The sequence below is a fragment of the Rutilus rutilus genome, assembly GCF_951802725.1.
Source record: "Rutilus rutilus genome assembly, chromosome: 11".
NCBI lineage: Eukaryota > Metazoa > Chordata > Actinopteri > Cypriniformes > Leuciscidae > Rutilus > Rutilus rutilus.
In genome coordinates this window covers 25,278,576-25,299,989 of record NC_140216.1, presented here as the reverse complement: position 1 = coordinate 25,299,989, position 21,414 = coordinate 25,278,576, and the positions used below count along the sequence as shown (strand labels likewise).

Here is a 21,414-nt window from a genome sequence, read left to right as displayed (position 1 = left end):
AATAATCATTTTCTCATATTGGTATTGGTATCAGCCATGGTAAATCATGATAAATGATGGTGTGTGTGTGTGTGTGTGTGTGTGTGTGTGTGTGTGTGTGTGTGTGTGTGTGTGTGTGTGTGTGTGTGTGTGCGTGGTACAAATATAACAAAGGTTTTATTTTCCAACATGAAAACAAACATAACAGAGTGCTAGTGCACAAACAATAACCGACAATGATAATGGATGAGAGGGGAACTTAAATACACAGATCAAGACAAGGACAACAGGTGACGGTTATGATGATGAGGAGCAGGTGATGATGAGGAGGGTGATGAGGAGCAGGTGCAGGTGATGACGACAGATGGTGAATGTGATGAAGACAGAAGGTGAATGTGATGAAGGTGAATGTGACACCAATATCACTGAAACATTTGTGTGTGTGTGTGTGTGTGTGTGTGTGTGTGTGTGTGTGTGTGTGTGTAGCATTATTGTGTGTAGCATATGTACCAAGTATGCATTATTGAGTTAACATGGAAACACTGGTTTGCTTTAGTGCAGAAAACTGGTCAAAATCATGAGGTTTAAAGTGAAAGTGAGCCAATAAGTGGTCTTCTACTGCCCTCTGCTGGCCATTCTACTTATTAATTAAAATTTTCCACATGTGCTTGCATTTATACTTGAATACACACTAAAAATCACTTATATAGCAATAACTATTATAACACAATCATATTTTGTCAGTGTTAATCACTTTATTTGCACTGACACTTCAAATAATTGCTAGTAATGTGATAAATCATGGTAAATCATGGTTAACTATGCTGTGTGTGTGTGTGTGTGTGTGTGTGTGTGTGTGTGTGTGTGTGTGTGTGTGTGTGTGTGTGTGTGTGTGTGTGTAAGCATGCATTGAGTTAACATGGATAAAATGGTTTGCTTTAGTGCAGAAAACTGGTTTAAAGTGAAAGTGAGCCAATAAGTGGTCTTCTACTGCCCTCTGCTGGCCATTCTACTTATTAATGAAATATTTCAACATGTGCTTGCATTCATACTTGAATACACACTAAAAAAATCACTTATATAGCAATAACTATTATAACACAATCATATTTTGTCAGTGTTAATCACTTTATTTGCACTGACACTTCAAATAATTGCTAGTAATGTGATAAATCAGGCTACAAACATGGTAAATCAAAGTAAATAATACTAGATTGTCATTTATCTCCTGGTAAATAATACTAGAACATGGTATATCATGGTAAATCATGGTTAACTATGCTGTGTGTGTATGTGTGTGTGTGTGTGTGTGTGTGTGTGTGTGTAAGCATGCATTGAGTTAACATGGAAAAACTGGTTTGCTTTAGTGCAGAAAACTGGTTTAAAGTGAAAGTGAGCCAATAAGTGGTCTTCTAGTGCCCTCTGCTGGCCATTCTACTTAATAATGAAATATTTTACATGTGCTTTTGCATTCATACTTGGACACACACTAAAAATCACGTAACTATTATAACACAATAATATTTTGTCAGTGTTCATCACCTCATTTGCACTGACACTTCACATAATTGCTAGTAATGTGGTTAATCATGCTAGAAACATTGTAAATCATAGTAAATAATACTGAAATGAGGTGTATCAAGGTAAATCATGCTAGAATCCTAATAAATCATTCTGGAACATGGTATATGATAGTAAATCATGCTAGAATCATATTAAATAATTCTAGAATGTGGCAAATCGTTGTGGGAGGAGCCTATTTTACTCAAATGGCTATAACTCAAGAAGTAAATGAGATATCTTCACCAAACTCAGTACACATGTGTATGGGTTCAATTTGAGGTCACAGTAAACAATTTTATGGAGATCGGACCATAGGTGGCGCTATAACTGTTAAAAAGCTTTAAAACCATATATATCCCATGGCAAATTGCCTGTATTGGCTGTAAATGGTCTTTTCCATCTATTATGTCAGTGGTTACATGCTTGCTAAATAAATCTTAATAACTTTTGATGCTTTTGTGCTTAAATGCCTTAAAGGCCTTAACTGCTTGAACCCCGATAAATGCTGCTTGCAGCTTTAATTATTATTATTATTCTGCCGTAAAACGCATCGTGCAGCCCAAACCGTAAGAGCTGGAACCTTGAAACTTTGCCAGATGGTAGTACAAAAATCGAGGAGAGGTTCAGAGAATATGACCCCAATTGGCCCATAGGTGGCGCTATAGCAACCAAAAGCGCGAAACTGCTCATAACTCCTAGACCGTATGACGTACACTCAAGTGTCTTATATCACTGGAAAGCTGGAAACCTGATGGTCAAAACGTATATCTCCGATTTCATTTCCTGTATGCAAATTGTCCGCCATTTTGAATTTTGTTAAAAACCTACTTTTGCGAACTAGTCCTAGGTTTTTTGTCCAATTGGATCCAAACCAGTGCAGAAATGTTCTCTGGAGTCTGAATATCAATAATTATCGAAAAAAAGTCGAAATTTCGATTTCTGATCGCCAGGGGGTGATAAATTAATGTTGTGGGAGGAGCCTATTTTACTAAAATGGCTATAACTCGAGAAGGAAATTAGATATCTTCACCAAACTTGGTGCACATGTGTATGAGTTCAATCTGGGGTCACAGTAAAAAAATCGCGACGATTGAACACTAGTTGGCGCTATAACATGAAAAAAACATGAAAACGGCTATGACCACGTGACCGTTAGTCCGATTGACTTGAAAATTGGTATGCAGTGTCTTGGTCCAAGGTGCCATGTATGTCTATGAGGACATTGGCGTATCTCGAAAAACATGGCCGCCATCGACCAATGAAATTTGAGCACCTATTAGACAAGGTTAACGGAGGCCGATCGGAACGAAACTCGATGGGCATGTTCGACTCATGGCCCTAGAGGTCTGTAAGAGTTTTGAAAGAAATCGGCCACTAGTTGGCGCTAACGAGTTTTATGGCTCTGTAATCACGTGGTGTTACACTTATCGTCACAAAATGCATATCATCTGATAGATCTGCTCATGCTGAACAACTTTGCCTCAAGAACTAATGCTGTCAATTAAACCGGTTATTAAATATTCGTAATTATGTTATAAACCTACTTTTGCAAACTAGTCCTAGGTTTTTCGCCCGATCGAAACCAGACCAGTCTAGGACAATTCTCTGGACACTCTAGATGAATAATTATCAAAAAAAAGTTGAACTTTTGCATGCAGATGGCTGTAATAGGGTCATTTAGAAAATGGGCGTGGCAAAAAAAACATTAAAAAGCCTATAAATCCTAAATGAAAACTCAGAACTTCACAAAAATTGGTGAGCATATGTGACATAACATCATTAACAAGCATGCCAATTTTCATGGAGATCGGACGATAGGTGGCGCTATAACTGCTAAAAAGCTTTAAAACCATATATTTCCTATGGTATTTCCTGTAAATGGTCTTTTTCATCTATTATGTCAGTAGTTACATTCTTGGTAAATAAAACTTAATCACTTTTGATGCTTTTGTGCTTAAAGGCCTTAACTGCTTGAACCCCGCTAAATGCTGCTTGCAGCTTTAATTATAAATATTATCTTATTATCTTATCTTTTTTTTCTCTCTCTTTCACTTTTTTCATGCTATAATTTGCTGATATTGTGTATTTGATGCTAAGTAAATAAATACATTTAAAAAAGTTTACTTGCAAATGGAGTTAGATGTGTGTGAATTGCTCGCTCCCCTTAAGTGTAATCTTTGCTTATTTTCAGACTACCCTACATTTTTATTTTATTCTAATTTGATCAGAAACATATCAGAGCATTTTTATGTCTTTGCCATGACTTATAAATAGTCGAAGCAAGGTAAGAAGGATCCTAAACCTGATGCTTTAGGAGACAATGGCACTGAACTTAATATGGTTTTTAAGTGAAGAAATAAAACGAACTTTGCCTTATATCGGGGCCTTCAATCACGATTAGTCTCTTGTATATTAAGTGCAATAAGTTGATGAATGCAGTTCACTTAATGGCCACCGGTTTCGCTAATAGACTCTTTTAACCCCCTGGGGTCGGCGGTATCGCCGGCGATACCAGCTCGCTTTTTTTTTAATCAGTTCAAAAGAGATTCATTTTGCTCTGTTGACTTTGATATTACAAACAAGTTTCATACATCAATCGATTCTGTTAAATGTGTATTATTTTTGTGTATACTCACAATAAAAACAAAGTGTTGTGCTTTTTGCCAAATAAAGAAAAATAAACACGAAGCGAGTTCTGCCTTCTCTCTGTCAGTGAAGTCCATTCTGAAACGCATCCGAAAATGAACAATAACTCAGCGAATACTCAGTCAAACAGGCATACAGACACAGGCATGAAGCTTGAATTCTCTTCTTTTAAATGAAGTAATTTATATAAAAAACAAATATTCTCAGCTTGTGAAATCTGTATTAAAAGAGAGCGATTCCAGTCGAGCTCATTAGAGCTCATTCAAATGTAATGTGACCACGCCCCGGAGAGCGCGCGCTATTCAAACGCAAATGACTGAGGCAATCCACGCAAACCTGTGAACGCCCCCATATCAGCTCGAGAAAACACAAGTTTATTCAGATCATTACTTGTTTACACAGTCTCGCAGCGCTGTGAGGAATAATAATAATGGAAAATGTACCTCAGAAGTATTTCGAGGAGCAAGGATCCGACTGAGCTGAGGAATACTGTAGTACGTTTTTTTTCCTTCTCAAGTGAATCGCGTTTCTGTTTGTGATGAATGAACGGCAGAGATGCGCGCTGTTTACCACAGCTCGCAAAAAGACCGTTTAAATTTAAATCGCTTTCTGTGTGTGAATGAATGATGATGATTTAGCAAACTGTATTGCTATACTGAGATGAGTAAAAATCGACTGAAATATTTTGAAATAAAATGTAGGCTATTTGTATAAGCAACGTATTAAGCTGCAAATTAACATTTATATGCCCTAATATTTCATAAAAACAACATTTTGTTGACTAGATTTGGGTACAGTTTTTACTGTAGAATATACTGCCACATCAAATAAGCTTTTGTTTAGCAATTTCTGCTCATATGTTATATATATATATATATATATATATATATATATATATATATATATAATACTATTTTTGTCAAAAATAAAGTCATCAACTAAGATGTTAGCTGTTCCAATGTTGGCTATATTCAAACTAATGAATACATATGATAAAATGTAGGCCTATAATCATTTTTTTACAAAGAAAGAGTACACTTGAAATATTGTTGAAATTGTAATTATTGTTGTAATTGTAATCTTTTTAATAAAATAGCAAAACATATTTACAAGATAGATGTAAGCAAAATCTTAAATGGTCAATATAAGTATTCTTCTAAATATATCTTTTGTCCTTGCATTGTGGCTCAGTCAGTGTCACACCTGAATGAATGGCTAATTATGCAGAGTCATTATGCAGAGTGGGTGGGACATTGTATTCTCAGGTGTAAACTACTCCCCCTTTACGACCCCCTCGCATATTGGCTTTCCAAGCAAAACTTGTTTTACACAATTTAAATCAATGTATGGTTTATGTGAACGATAAAGCAAGACTATTTTCACATAATTTTGAAGCCAGAACTCGAAGCGACAACATCCATTAGTCAAAAGTCTTATTGACACATATTTAGTATGAGTTTTGTGGTCTTATTTCAGCAACTTTCATTTTTATTTTTTCCAATAACCACGCATAAACATTATTCTCTTAAAAATACAAACATCATGTTGCTCACATATTATGGTAGCCCTGTTTGTGCTATATAGAGTGAATTTACACCTTTGCCATTATCATGTTTATAAATAACTGAAAAAAGCACAAATGTCAGGGCATGTCAAAACATCCCAAGGGCCCCAAAAACACCTTAGACCCCAGAGGGTTAAAGCTGCCATTTCATCAGTGGAAGTTAGGATATATCTGATTCAATCCACTGTCTCTGACCATAGTCACAAGATTACCTCACTTAAAACCAACACTAATGTAACAAGAGTCTATTTGTTCTGGAGAAGACACGTGTGGCCTTGTCGGAAAGTAACGCTAGGCTACAGTCACCGTTCTCGAGTCGCACAGACGGCGGAACAACATTAGAATAGTCGGCTTACCAGAATTGATTGAGGTTCCTTATCTGCCCTCCTCTCAATCATTGTTGAATGTATCTAGTAAGGATATTTTCCTGTCTCCTCCAGAGATCGACAGAGCACATAGAACACTCACGGCCAAGTCAGTGGCAGGAGAGAAACCAAGAGTGGTTATTATTCAGCTTCATCGTTACCAACAGAAGGTAGCAAATTAGCTCAAGGCAAATATGAATAATAATTTACAAATATGTGGGTCAGTTAATAGAAATAACTTGATGTAGAATAATTAATGGTCCGTCATTAATAAGTAACTATGCAGAAAGTAATGCAGGACAAATGAGTAGTACTACATTAACACTTCAGCTACTACTATTAACTAATATGGTAACAAGCTTAACTAATCAGTAAGTAATATCAAACTTAGGACTGAGATAGTTCCTTATTAGGTAATCAATAATTACTTAATGAGATTGGCATCATTAAGAACTAACAGGTAATTCTGACAAATTATAAAGAAATACTAATTAATTACTAATCACAACATCGTGTCTGAGACGTTAGCAATTGTCTTTTTTTTACTCTCAACGTGGTCACTAATTACTCAAGTGTTACATAGTTACTATGTAGGAACTACTAGTCAACTGGACCATTATTTTAAAATATCTTTTTCACTTGAAGTTATACTCCAAATCACTAGTAGTCCTTGAAGAGTGACTAGGTACTTGAGTATTTAGTGATGCATTTTATGACCATGTTCTGAGTAAAAAAAAAAAGACAATCTTCAAGAACTACTAATGATCTGGACCATTATTTTAAAGTGAAAAAATGTTTTTCACTTTAAAATAATGGTCCAAATCACAAGTAGTTCCTGCATGGTGACTAGGTAACACTTGAGTAATTAGTGATGTATTTTACGACTATATTCAAAGTTAAAATGATGACTGATTACATCTCAGACACACGATAATGTTCTTTATAATTTGTCAGTTAGTTAATAGTTATTAATGAGGCTAATTCTGAGTAGGTCAGCCAGAACCTGGAACACTCCCCATAAATCCTGATGTACTTGTTACATCATAAGAAGGATGGCGTCTACGCTAATATTAGTCTCTCTGTTTATCCGAGGTTTACCGCAGTCCGCTGTATCCAGGCCGTATCCAGATCTGATGAAGGACCTTTGTCTGGACACGATGACAACGCAGTCCTGAAGTGTAAACTAAGCCATCCCCTGTGAAGGCCTCCTTCCCTTCCCTTTACCTCTGTACAGATAAAATGTTGTCGGGATAGTTCGGGTTCACGTGGCTACGCAGACGCAACAAAAAAATTCTGTATTATACATTTTTAAGGCCAGACAAATAGTTTATTGAGGATTGATTTGTAAAGAAGGACTACACGCCTGTGCACATATATATTCAAATGCGCATACCTTTGGACTGAACACGAAATGCGCATGTGCGCGACGTCTGCGTTTTCACGGGTTTGCGTTTTGAGGTTTGCGCAGAGATAACGGATAATTGTTTGCACCTTCGAACCTATTTCAGGGAGTGCGTTCTCGAGACACCAGGCACTGTTTGTGTGGATGGGCAGCCGGAGCGCATTAAGGATTTTCCTGTTAGAACGGTGTTGTGTTAGCGGCCACTAAGTTAATAACTAATGATCTTCGCAATGGAAGTGAATCAATATATCAAAACTAACTTTAGCTGGACAATAACTTGTAATTTCCTATTATCTCTGTAAAGCTGCTTTGAAACAATCCATATTGTTAAAAGTGCTATATAAATGAAGGTGACTTGACTTGATTTGACTAGATTAATCTCATTAAGTAATTATTGATCACCTAATAAGGAACTATCTCCTAAATTTGATATGACTTACTGATTAGTTAAGCTTGTTTCTATGTAAGTTAATAGTAATAGCTGAAGTGTAAATGTAGTCCTAGTCCTGCATTACTTCCTGCATAGTTACTTAATGACGGACCATTATTCCATTATTTTACCGAATTAATATTACAATCAATTAACCTGTTCATCCAGCAAACAATCAGTGTTGATCATCTATCAACTCTTAGAAAGGATATTTTTTGTGGTCACAGAAAAATATGTATTTCTTACTGGGTTCGGTACTACTTAAGATCATGCCATGTTAGCCTGACTCAGTCATTGTCTGGGGCAAAGTGGGGTCCCGCGGCGTTGAGGTCGAAGCGGACCTCTTAGTCTTTTCAATATGAACATCAAGAAGAAGAAGAAGAAGAAGAAGAGGGGAGAGTCACTGAGATAGTGCCCCTTTTAACTTCTACAGAGTAGTTCTATCATAAGGCATTCATAAAACAGTATAAATACAAAAAAACATTATGCAAAAAAGTAATAATACACACAATGTCCTGGAAATATTCATATTCATTCATAGAAAGGGTTGTCTATGAATTAATGGAAAGAAGTCATTTTATGGTCTTCTGTGTATTTCCTATGGCCTGTGCTTTTGTATGTGGACAACTTTCCCCAACTGGAATGTCTCTGAGGTTTACAAGTTACCTGGCTAGTGTCAGCATGGGAATAAATGTTGATTATAATCAGTGGAAAGCAGACTTCTCAGAGCCTGCTTTAGCCTGCTTGGACCTTTGCTTGTTACAGTCTTGAGTGGTCTGTTGGATGATTCATTAAATATAATTAATAACTGTGTATCTAAATGATCCAGCCACTAAAAGTAGGAGCTTATTTTACGTGAAGCCATGGCTAAGATAGGGAAACCCAATTTGAATGTTATGGCAGATCTCTACAAGCTGGGAACAAGGCCTTACTGATCTTTTCCAGTGAGGCTTTTCATCAGGATGCAGGATGGAAATAGGAAGTTTTTTACTTTGCTGACGGAGGCAGATTCGTCTATTTGTGCCGACTCTTCTTCGTAGGAGAACTCTGATCAATGTACTGACTGAAGGGGTAACACTTCATAGTCACTATAGTCATAGACTATATAGTCACTTATAAGTTATTAATGATGAATTAATCATTTACAAAACATTACGTTCATAAATGATTAATAAGTGGTGAGCTAACATTTTATGAATGTTTTGTTAATTCAGTTGCAAGTCATTTATTGCTTACATTGATTGCTATTTAGAATAACAGCCGTGTTTTCTTGATTTTGTTTTTGTTGTTATTACTCATTATTGCACAAAGTGCTGTACTGTCCAGCATTAGGCAGCCATTGCAAGTACTTCAGTATTGGAGATTTGTGTTCATTTCTTCTGACTCCAGTCAGGATCCTAGCAGCAGACTTTTGCACACAATGCAATTAATGAACAAATTCTTAACAGTAAATTGCACATTATGTACATAACAGTAAATGGTCAAAAGACAAACTTGAATCAGCCCCCTAAAAAAAATGTTTTAGCCATCTACGTTTAACATTAGTGAACCAGCTTTACGAAGCTGATGGCGAGAGCCAATAACCAAGACCTCTGTCTTATCACTATTAAGATACAAAAAGTTTTGGGGTCATCCATATTTTTATCTCAGAAATACAATGAGAGAAAATAAACATCCACTTTTCGACCATGCTTAGAGTGAATATAAATCTGAGTATAATCTGCATAAAAGTGATAATTAAGCCCAAGTGATCTTATGAGCAATCCAAGAGGAAATATATAAATGCTAAAAAAGCAAGGGGCCTAAAATTTAACCCTGAGGGACACCAGTAGTGACAGAGCAAAGCCCAGACCACTCATAAAAACATGCTGGCGGTGATCAGACAGATAAGATCTAAACCAGGTTAAAACAGTCTCAGAAACACCAAAGACATTTTTACTTTGGCTGAGTTAGACGTTGTGATTGACAGTATCAAAAGCCGCGCTAAGATCAAGAAGGATAAGGATGGAGAGAGAACCAGAATCTGAAGCTAATAACAGATCATTGGAGACCTTGATCAAAGCTGTCTCTGTGCTATGGAGTTAAAAAAAAAAAAAAAAAAGATTATTAACAGTATGATGATTGTGTAGCTGTAAAGCCACCATCTGGCTGTTCCCAGCATTATTAATGACTCTTTGCCCACTGGTGTTGTACCAGCAGCACTGAAAACACTGCTGCTCTAACACCAGTTCCAAAAAAGCATAATATTGATTTGGACAATTTAAATAATTATCGCCCCATATCAAACCTTTCATTTCTGGCAAAAACTTTAGAACGAGTTGGGCGATAATTATTTAAATTGTCCAAATCAATATTATGCTTTTTTGGAACTGGTGTTAGAGCAGCAGTGTTTTCAGTGCTGCTGGTACAACACCAGTGGGCAAAGAGTCATTAATAATGCTGGGAACAGCCAGACACAAAGAGTTAAAAAAAGATTTAAATAAGCTTGTAGGGAGGGGATCAAGCGTGCAAGTGGTGGCTTTCATACGTGATACCTCCATAGTAAGCAACTCAGAGTTTATTTGAGAAAAAATAGTAAAAGATGTGCCAGAGAAACTAGGCAAGCAGAGTGTTGAAGAGGAAACAGTTGTAGCGTGAATTAGGGTATGGACATTGTAAATTTTAGAACTGAAAAAATTAAGAAAATTATTACACAACTGATTTTAAACAGGCAGAGAGGTGCCAATGTTAACTTTGAGGAGTCTGTTTATAGTTTGAAAGAGATGCCTAGGATTGCTTTGATTATTATCAGTAGTCTGAGAAAAATAAGCAGTTCTAGTAGACTCAATTGCATTCCCCCAAGCGGTCTTTCCAAACTTGATCAAATACATCCAAGCCAGAGTCACGCCACTTACGCTCCATTTTATATCAGCATGCCTTCTTTGAGCGCAGTTTGTCATTATACCAAGGGGCAGTATGAGCAAAAGTGACATTGTGTGACTTTAAGGGAGTGAAAGAGTCCAGATTAGAGACGAGCATTATTCAACTGTTAAATCTTGTCTTCAAGAGGAGCTGATGAAAGACCATGAAGAGAGGAAACAACAGATTGAGCAAAAACTGTCAGATTAATGGATTTCCATTTACGAAAATTAACAGTATGTCAAGTCACCTTTATTTATATATCGCTTTTTACAATACAGATTGTTTCAAAGCAGCTTTACAGAGATAACAGGAAAATAATGCAACAAAGTTTGTTTCTAGAAGAAAATAGCGTCACAGTCCAGCTTAAGGAAGTTCACTGATGGCTAATTTTTGTTGTTAAAAAGTTATTAATTTGGTTAATTTATATATATAGCTGCTCTAAAGAAAACCACAATGTCATCGTCCAGCTCAGTCCAGTTCTCATACATGTATAATGGTGTCAATGCAGGCAGATCAATAATATTGTTGAATTTTAAATTAAATGTCCCCAACTAAAAAGCGAAAAAGGCGAACGTGAAGATGATGTACAAGGAAGAGGATGTTCCACATTAAAAAAGATAGCCAAATGGTCAGAAAGACCAATATCAACAGGAGACAGCTGATACACAAATGAATCATTTGCAATCACAAGGTCTAAAGTATGACCTTTGTTGTGTTGGGCCACTAATAAACTGTGTAAGATTAAAACAATCTACAGTATAGTAAAAAATAAAAAAGTCCTTTGTCATCACTCAGTAATTTTGGTCAATGTGTAAATAACATTAATATCTGTTAATATGCAATAACAATTTTTTTTAATTTCATGCTATTACAGTTACAATTCCTGTTAAAATCCATATTGTAGTAATTAATTGCCCCCAAGGTCAAATGGGTACCTTTGTAGAGGAGCTGGATGTGCTGCTGACCTCATTCCCTGAGGATGGCAGTCCACTGGTAGTATTTGGTGATTTCAGCATTCATCTAAAGAAGCCTTATGCAACAGAGTTCCTCTTTCTCCTAGCCTCAAACGGCTCATCACCACAGGTACTCATAAATCCGGCAATAAACTAATAAACTTCACCCAATTAATAAGCGCAACTGCATCACAGACAACATTTTGGTGAAACCTCTGCATATCTCTTCATTACTTTAAATCTACAACTTACTACTTGTGCACCACCAAACCCTCTACCAGTTACTTTCAGACAAAACCTGCGCTCACTTTCTCCTTTCCATCTTTCCTCTGTTGTGTCATCATCTCTTCCCTCACCCATACAATTCTCATCTCTGGATGCGAATACCGCAACGGACACTTTATGTTCCACTTAAACTTCTTGTCTAGACAATATCTGTCCTCTCGCTTCCAGGCCAGCACGTGCTACTCCATCTAACCCCTGGTTATCTGATGTTCTTTGTGAACACCAGACCAAATTCAGGGCAGCAGAAAGAAAATGGCACAAATCAAAAGACCCATCTGACCTGAGTATGTAGCTCTCATTCTTTTCTGTTGAAATCTTCATATTTCCACGACAAGATCACCAGTGCTTCAAACACATGCACACTTTTCAAAACATTCAACTCTCTCCTGCTGATGATTTTGCTGACAAAACAACAACCATCAGCAGTCAGTTTTTAGCTCCACACACACACAGGAACTTAGAACAACCACATCCACAGCCAGAAATATTCTCTCTTCCTTCTCTCCACTCATTGAGGCAGAATAATCTAAACTTCTCTTCTCCAGTCATCCTACCACCTGCCCTCTAGATCACATCCCCTCACAAGCCATCTCTCCTACACTTTTACCAGCACTTACACACATCATCAACACATCTCTCTGCACTGGCATTTTCCCTACAGTATTCAAGCAGGCTCTGGAAACCCCACTTCTTTAAAAAAAACACAAACACACACATTAAACACGTCACTTGTAGATAGTTACAGACCTGTCTCTCTCCTACCATTTATATCGAAAACTTTTGAATTAGTTTTTTTCAACCAGGTATCATCTTTGAGGAGAGATTCCCTGATATGATTGTAAAGCGCTTTGGGTGTACAGTAGTACATATGAAAGCGCTATATAAATGCTCATTCATTCATTCATTCATTCTTCTCACAGAATAACCAGCTGAACGTCAACCAATCTGGTTTCAAGAACTGCCATTCAACCGAGACTGCATTACTGTCGGTCACTGAAGCACTACGGATTGCGAAAGCTGATTCCAAATGATCAGTTCTCATTTTCCAGGATCTATCTGCACTGTAAAGAGGTTGCTGTAAATTTTACAGTAACTTACTGGCAGCTGGATGACAGTAATTTACTGTAAAATGTTTACAGTATTATTACTGTATTTTCACTTACAGTATACTGTACTTGCATTTACAGTATTATTACCGTATTTTCATGTACAGTATTAGTATTGAGTTTATTTTAAAAAAAATATATATATTTCATCATTTGATTTTATTTATTTTTTTAATGTATGTTTACCCCACCCTCCAAAAATCACAATAACTCATGAACATTTGTCCTTATAATATTCTTTTTAATCATTGAACATTTTGTTTTAGAAGTACAAATTACAAATCTTGACCTTTAGGAGCCACTAGCTGTAGAAAAAAAAGGCAACATCACTAAAGTCCATAGAATTTATCTCCTGGGGACCATTTGTATCTGTAGTATGGCAAAAAACGTACACACACTGAAAAGCAAAACGGGCCTTAAAATAATAAAATACAGTCAAAGTCAGTTTGTGTTGTTACATTTCAGTAATTTTGCCAGTCAAAGTTGACAAGCTCTCTGATGAGAAACACTGAGGGTTTCAGGCTGATGCTTTTCTTTGGACCTTTCCAGATTTCCATCTGATCTGTGCCTTTGGTGTTTGGTGCCATCAGGGTTGATTCTCAGAATGAACCTGCAAGCACAAGCAGGGAAATTATATTATTTTTTCAGACCGGTGTTGGCAGAATTTTCCCTAACTCTCAAACTTGTTGCTGCATGTACTTTGACGTTAATAAAAGCACTACATCTGATTCTGAATGCACCTACAGGGGTGGTATTACCTCATAATCCATTACATTCAAATCATTAAAGCTTCATTCTTTTTCAATACATTCCTGTAGCTTAGATTTCCAGGGAATGGATAACTTAAATTAAACTTAAATACAATTTAAGATGCTTTGGATAAATTGTCTTCCAAATGCATGCATGTAAATGTAATAAAATAAATAAAAAAATATTATATATATATATATATATATATATATATATATATATATATAGGTTTACCTAATTATGCATTCGACAAAATAGACAGCTAATGCTGAAGAAGAGTCTGTTAGCTGTTGTAACTGGATGATGATTCTGCCCTTCATAGTCAGCATCCATGTTTTTGCTTAGAGAGCAGACTCTCCTGAAACAGACAAAGTCACAGCAGCCTTTTAGTGTTATAGTTTACAGAAAAAACTAAAATACAATAACAGACCTTATTACTAACAACAATAACGTGGGGTGAAGATGAGGTAAGATATGATGTTGTATGGTGTTTATAGTTTTTAATCAATTAAACAACATTAAAAATATTAGTTAGCAAAACTTTGCTATATTGATAATGTTATATTGCTAACACTTTCCTCCTCCTCCTCCTCTTCCTCTTCCAACGTCAACCCGTTCTGTGTATTAGTGGAGAGCGTCAGCAGTAATGTACAGTCCGGAGGGAATGGCTGCTGCAAATTCAAAATAAAGAACAGAAACTGATGGATGACTGTTTAAAAGCACTTTAACTCTGCTGCCTGGTAAACCACTGTTTTCTCCCCTTCCGTTGGTTTCATCGGCAGTTATATTATGTTTGCCTGCTTAACTAACGCATACTTCAGCTAATTTAGTTGATGTCTTACTCACCTGTGTAGATGTTATCACCTTTACGAAGGCAATCACAAAAAAAGACTCCAAAATACACCTCCGACATTGCAGACGACATAATTCAGACCACAAACTTGAAAATAAAACAAAAGATGAAATTAACAATGGTGTTGGATAAAGGGTTAGTTTACTCAAAATTGTAAATTCTGTCACCATTTACTCACCCTTGTAACGTCAACGGGTTGAAGAAGACGACGAAGGTCAAGCGAAGATACAAAATGCTCAATATTTATTTCCATAGGCAAAATCCAAACAAACACGAAACAGTGTGCAAGTGCACAAACAATAACCATCAATGAAAAGGAGTGAGAGGGGAACTTAAATACACAGATAATGACAAAGACAACAGGTGACGGTGATGATGATGAGGGTGATGAGGAGCAGGTGCAGGTGATGATGACAGAGGATTCTGGGAAGTGTAGTGAAGACACAGACGATGAAGGCGGTGAATGTGACATAACTCCCCCCTCCCGCTAGGCCCGACCCGCACCGTACAAGACAGAACACGGGAGGGGGGGTGGGCATCCTGGAGTCTGTGACGGGAAGGCGGACCGGGTGCAGCTGGACGGACTCCAGGATGGTCCAGGTGGTGCAGGCTGAGGAGGTGGCCATGGTGAAGCAGGCTGAGGAGGTGGCCACGACTGAGAGGACCCTTCGGGTGGCCATGGTGGAGAAGACCCTTCGGGCGGCCATGGCGGAGAAGACCCTTCGGGTGGCCATGGCAGAGACAGACCCTCGGGCGGCCTAGGAGGAGCAGGCTGAAACGGCGTCCCAGAAGGACCAGGCAGCACTGGGAACCGTGTCGGCAGGACCTCCACGGTCCCCCCAGAGGACTTATTGCCCCCCCCAAACATTTTCTTGGGGAGGTTAACGGGCTTAGGCTACGGGTAGGAGAAGTCCAGCGGCGAAGGCGTGTCAGGGCTGGACTAGACCAGCGGCGAGGGCAGGTCAGGACTGGACAGGACCAGCGGCGAAGACGGCTCTGGGCTGGACAGGACCAGCGGCGAAGAGGGCTTTGAGCTGGGCAGGACCAGCGGCGAAGAGGGCTCTGAGCTGGACAGGACCAGCGGCGGACAGGGCTTTGAGCTGGGCGGAACCAGCGGCGAAGAGGGCTCTGAACTGGGCGGAACCAGCGGCGAAGAGGGCTTTGAGCTGGGCAAGACCAGCGACGAAGAGGGCTTTGAGCTGGGCAGGACCAGCTGTGAAGAAGGCTTTAAGCTGGGCAGGAACAGCTGTGAAGAGGGCTTTGAGATGGGCGGAACCAGCGGCGAAGGGAGCTTCAAGCTCGGCGGCATAAAAGAAAACATTAGCTCTGCGGGCATGACACTGTCAGTCTCTAGCTCGGTGGGCATGACGCTTACAGTCACAGGCGCGGCGGGCATGACGCTCACAGTCTCAGGGGCGGCGGGCATGACGCATACTGCCTTGGGCTCGGCAGATCTGGCGTGAAGTGCGGGCTCGGCTGGACCGGCGCGAAGCGCAGGCCCGGCCGGACCATGGATGAGGATGGATGGCGTGAAGTGCGGGCTCGGCTGGACCGGTGCGAAGCGCAGGCCCGGGCGGACCATGGATGAGGATGGATGGCGTGGCGAAGATGGCTGGAGACTGTGGCGTTCCGGACCGAGACGCAACACTTACCAGACACCGGAACACAGTCTCTCTCCAAGATAGTCCGGTGGTGTCTGGGAGGTCGAGGGGGCGATGGAATGTGATCCCGATCCGGAAGAGGGTGTTGAGGGTTTCATCCTCCAGGGAACTGCTGAGGGCGAGATGAAAAAACTTTCTGGAGAAGTCCAGGATATCGTGGTTCCCCTGAGCCAGGTTGATGAACTGGATGCGTTCCTCTATATTTGTGGTCGGTTATTCTGTAACGTCAACGGGTTGAAGAAGACGACGAAGGTCAAGCGAAGATACAAAATACTCAATATTTATTTCCATAGGCAAAATCCAAACAAACACGAAACAGTGTGCAAGTGCACAAGCAATAACCGACAATGAAAAGGAGTGAGAGGGGAACTTAAATACACAGATAATGACAAAGACAACAGGTGACGGTGATGATGATGATGAGGGTGATGAGGAGCAGGTGCAGGTGATGATGACAGAGGATTCTGGGAAGTGTAGTGAAGACACAGACGATGAAGAAGGCGGTGAATGTGACAACCCTCAACTTGTTCATAACCTCTATTCATTTATTTATTGTGCTGTATACAAAAGAAGATATTTTAAAGAACATGAGTAACCAAACAGTTACTGGTCCCCATTGACATCCATAGTATATTTTTTCTATTATAGAAGTCCATGGGGACCAGCAACTATTTCATTACCAACATTCTTCAAAATATCTTATTTTATGTTCAGAAGAAAGAACTTCATGCAGGTTTAGAACACCTTGTGCGCAAGTAAATTATGACATATGGGGAGACCGGGGACAGTTGCTACACTTTTTGCATTTCTCTCAGTTACTCATACCCCTTTTCCACCAAGGCAGTGCTGGTGCCGGTTCGGAGCCGGTGCCTACTCGCGAACCAGTTCTTTGTGTTTCGACAGCCAAAGAACCGGTTCTCGGCCAGGAAAATTGGTTCCAATGTGAGGCTAAAGAGCTGAATTGTGTCTGAGATTACTGCACTGTTAAAATAAAATCAGCGAAACTGAGAAGCTGAATTCAAATTGAGTGACGAAGAGCGGCGGAGAATGCCGAGTGAACGCGGAAAAAAGACAGAACTAGAGTGCAGAGAAAGTGAAAGACGCGATTGTTTCAGTGAGTTAAAGGGATAGTTCGGCCAAAAATTATATTAAACCCATGATTTACTCACCCTCAAGCCGTTCGAGATGCATATGTCAATCATTTTTCAGACGAACACATTTTCAGTTATTTTAGAAAATGTCTTAGATCTTTCAGTGGTTATAGTGTCAAGTTATGGGGTCCACCTCCTTCAAGTCCCAAAAATGTGCATGCATCCTTCACAAAAGTAATCCATCCGGCTCCAGGGGGATAAACGAAGGCCTTCTGAGGGTAATCCGTGCGGTTTTGTCGTAAAAATATACATATTTAAAACTTTATAAATGAAAATAACTGGCTTCCGGCAACGGTCGGTGCGCGTTCACGGGAGATGGATGCCGGCGTATGACGTAGGACGTAGCGTGAAGGAGGTGGACCCCATAACTTGACATTATAACCACTGAAAGATCTAAGACATTTTCTAAAATAACTGAAAATGTGTTCGTCTGAAAAATGATTGACATATGCATCTCGAACGGCTTGAGGGTGAGTAAATCATGGGTTTAATATCTGTAACGAGGTATATTGTTATGGGAAGGAGGAGGCGGGAACCGGCGAACATTCAAACAATTTAATGACATAAAATAAAACAAATACAAAACGAAAGTAAAAGACAGCAGCCCCTCACGGACGACTGCTGTCACACAAAACATCAAATAAAACACAGGCCTGTTCCTCTCTCGCTCTTCACTGTCGTCGCTCCTCCTTTATGCTTCCGCTCCTCCGTGAGAGATGCGAGACCGGTGCGTCGCGCACGTGTCGCTCATTATCAATCACGCCACCGGCCTCGCGCCGTCCTCCCACGGCCCTCGACCTCGTCGTGCTCGCCACAATATCATTTTTGGCCGAACTATCCCTTTAACGACGCGGTTTCAAGGCACGAGTAATTTCTGCATGAAGATGACGTATGCAGAAAAGTTAAAAGGCTGCAGAGAGTAACGCACACGACGGGAAACGCATTAGCAATCGGTCATCTCAGGGACAATGATGGTATGACAACATCTCTCTTTAATTGTGTGTAGGACTGATTGTCACTTAAATCTGTGTTATAATGTACAATATAGAGGAGAACAGTGAATTATGTAATGCTGTGGTTGTTATTTAAGTGCATGGTGCACAGTTCTCGTGTGTTCATAAAAAAATGCAACTTTGTGTGTTCAGAATACAACAGTGACAGATATCACGTTTGTTTAACTAGTTTGTGAAAATTATAATATTATGTATTGATAAGGAAAGAAAGAGAGCTTAAATATGTAAATGAACAAATATTGGGACAGTTTTATGTGGTAAAATCTTTATTTACATTGCATTTGTTCGCATTTGAGAATATAATCAGAAGTAATGATGTATCCTTTTCTTTGTTTTCTTTTTCTCTTTAAGGTTATCAACCTTAATGAATCCATTTGAGGCAAACTGTTCAATTACTGTCTAACCTGCCAGAATTTACAAATACAAGAGCTGAAAAGTGATTTGGAGTTGTTCCCTGTGTCCCCTGTGGTTGGCTGATGCTCTTTTCGAGTTAGAAGCAGATACTGATGCACAAAATTCCCAGATAACTCGACATCCAAAGCGGCACCAACTCTTTGCTGGACTAGAACCGTTCTTTTACCACGTCATGCTTACGTCGGGGGCTGGGGGCGGGGTTATTCTTGAACTTAGCAGCAAATGTGTTCTAAACGTCTTCTTCTGACCCCAATATAGGATCGCAAAGCCAGGAGAAACATTTGAAGAAAGACGATGTAGTCCGCCATTGTAATTGTTATGCTTGAAGTTGGCGAAAGCTAAGACGTATGGCAACGTACACAGTGACGTAACAACGTCGTTCGCTGGGCTCTCTAGTCAGTGGAAAAACAAACAGGTTCTGAGAAGGTTCGCAAGTTGAACCAACTTTGAACCAGCACCAGTTCCGAACCAGTTCTTTTTTGGTGGAAAAGGGGTATCAGAGACTATTTGGACTAGACCAACCAAATTTGTATATATTAAACTTGCATCTGTCTGCTAATTACCCATACCATTTAAAGATGATTATATATGACATATCGTTCAGAGTATTTATTTGAATGGAAGAAGCCAGATGTTGCAACTGACCCCAACCCAGGGGACGGTTGCACTACAACCATGGGACGGTTGCAACATGTTAAAAATACCTTAAATTTCACTAATTAACTTTAGCTTTTTGTTTCAATGAGCATAGAATTCTGAAAATATTAACTGTTTTAGGCCTATACTATAGGCTAATATTATAGTATTATTTATTTCAATAATATTATTGTAGCCTATTATTTATTTAAATAGTCATATTTATCAAATAACAGTTATTGAGTTTTGTTTGTTTGTGTAGAATATAGGCCTACATAGATTCAGTGTGCAGGTGTTACAGATGCTATTCAATCTCTCCATATTTCAGTGTCAGACAGGAAGAATTGAACAATTTGCAATGCAATAAACGTTTATTAAACATGCAATTTATAACTTGTTGCAACCGTCCCCAAACCTATCAGCTATGACAGAACATCATATGCCTGTTAGACACACTGACTTTGACACATGCTAACCATGTCACTTAGAAGTCAACAAAACAATAATTCAAACTAAGTAAGTTTTGATTAATTCATACAAAATGTCAGGACAGTATGACAAAAATGCATCTCATGAAAAAATGTACTTTCATACCTCCAAAACAAGTTTTGTTCAATAAACGCAGCAGCAGATGTTGAATATGTCTACTGTCTTCTTGGTAGGGGGAGGGTCTAACTGTGCATGTGCAGTATGAGTGTCATCACTCTAGCTTGTTTCTGATTGGAGAAAAATGACATGTTGCAACCATCCCCTGTTGCAGCTGTCCCCGGTCTCCCCTACATCATTTTCTGTTTAAGGTGTACTATCCCTTTAACTTAGTTTTACTCAGTATTTACGTTGTACATCTAAAAAAACTAGTTAAGTTGTGAAAGAGGAGACGGAACATACCAAAGTTATTATGCTTCTCTGTTTAATAAGTTTACTTCGGCTAATTTAGGTGAAGTTAACCTAATGTTACCAGTTGATGTTATCACTATTATTTATAATGACGACAATGAAATGGCTCCTACAGCCACCTCCATCGTTGCAGATTGCAGATGACATTATCCAGATCACAAACCTGAAAATAAATCAAAGCATATACGTGAAAATATTGTTTAAAAACCGCACTTAAACAAGGGTTTCGTCTATCTCACTTTACCTCAGTATTTCACGTTAGCTCGCTGCGGTTAACGTTAAGTTACCGACGACTCCGCCCGCCTGATGAGCTAACTTGCTTAAGAGGCAGAGGAACACACAAACATTCTTTTTTATCGTTTTAACTAAAGAATATTTCGGCTAATATAGGTGAACTTAACTTACTCACCAGTTAATATTATCACCGTGATAGCGACCCGGCCGACAGTCAGGAAAAAATGCAGTAAGGCACCAAAACTATTCTGGTGGACAGTCAGGAAAAAAAGGCACCAAAACCATTCAGACGAAAACAAAACGATAAATCATGTTAGTTTGCTGTTAACATAAGTAAAAAGATTTGAAAATGTTTGTTTTACATAAAATAGAAATAATATACTAACCTTTTTGGTGAGTTACATGATCTTTTGTCCGTGCATTAACTGCCACTTCAACTCATCAAAAAAACACTTGAAAAGAAATCTCTCTTGCCATTGGTCATTTTTTCGCGGGCAAGTTCACTCCTGTAAATTTATTTACAGTAGGGAAGAATTACAGTAGTGACCATATATTGTCCCATAATCCTTTGCTGTTTACAGTAACATACTGTATACATATTTTACAGTATC

The 21,414-nt window shown here is 38.8% G+C and overlaps 1 protein-coding gene across 3 annotated transcripts in view; it reads left to right on the top strand.

The window, feature by feature from the left end:
* fkbp10a (FKBP prolyl isomerase 10a) overlaps positions 1–21,414 on the top strand; it is a 355,663-nt gene that overhangs the window by 277,836 nt on the left and 56,413 nt on the right. Inside the window, exon 10 of one of the 3 annotated variants that reach the window (XM_084423727.1) lies at positions 13,009–13,090. The exons of the other annotated variants lie outside the window; for them this stretch is intronic. Within the exon in view, the coding sequence (XP_084279853.1) occupies positions 13,009–13,013 (5 nt within the window). The 3' untranslated portion in view covers positions 13,014–13,090. Of the gene's footprint in view, positions 1–13,008; positions 13,091–21,414 lie in introns of those variants that run through there. 3 annotated transcript variants of the gene reach the window in all.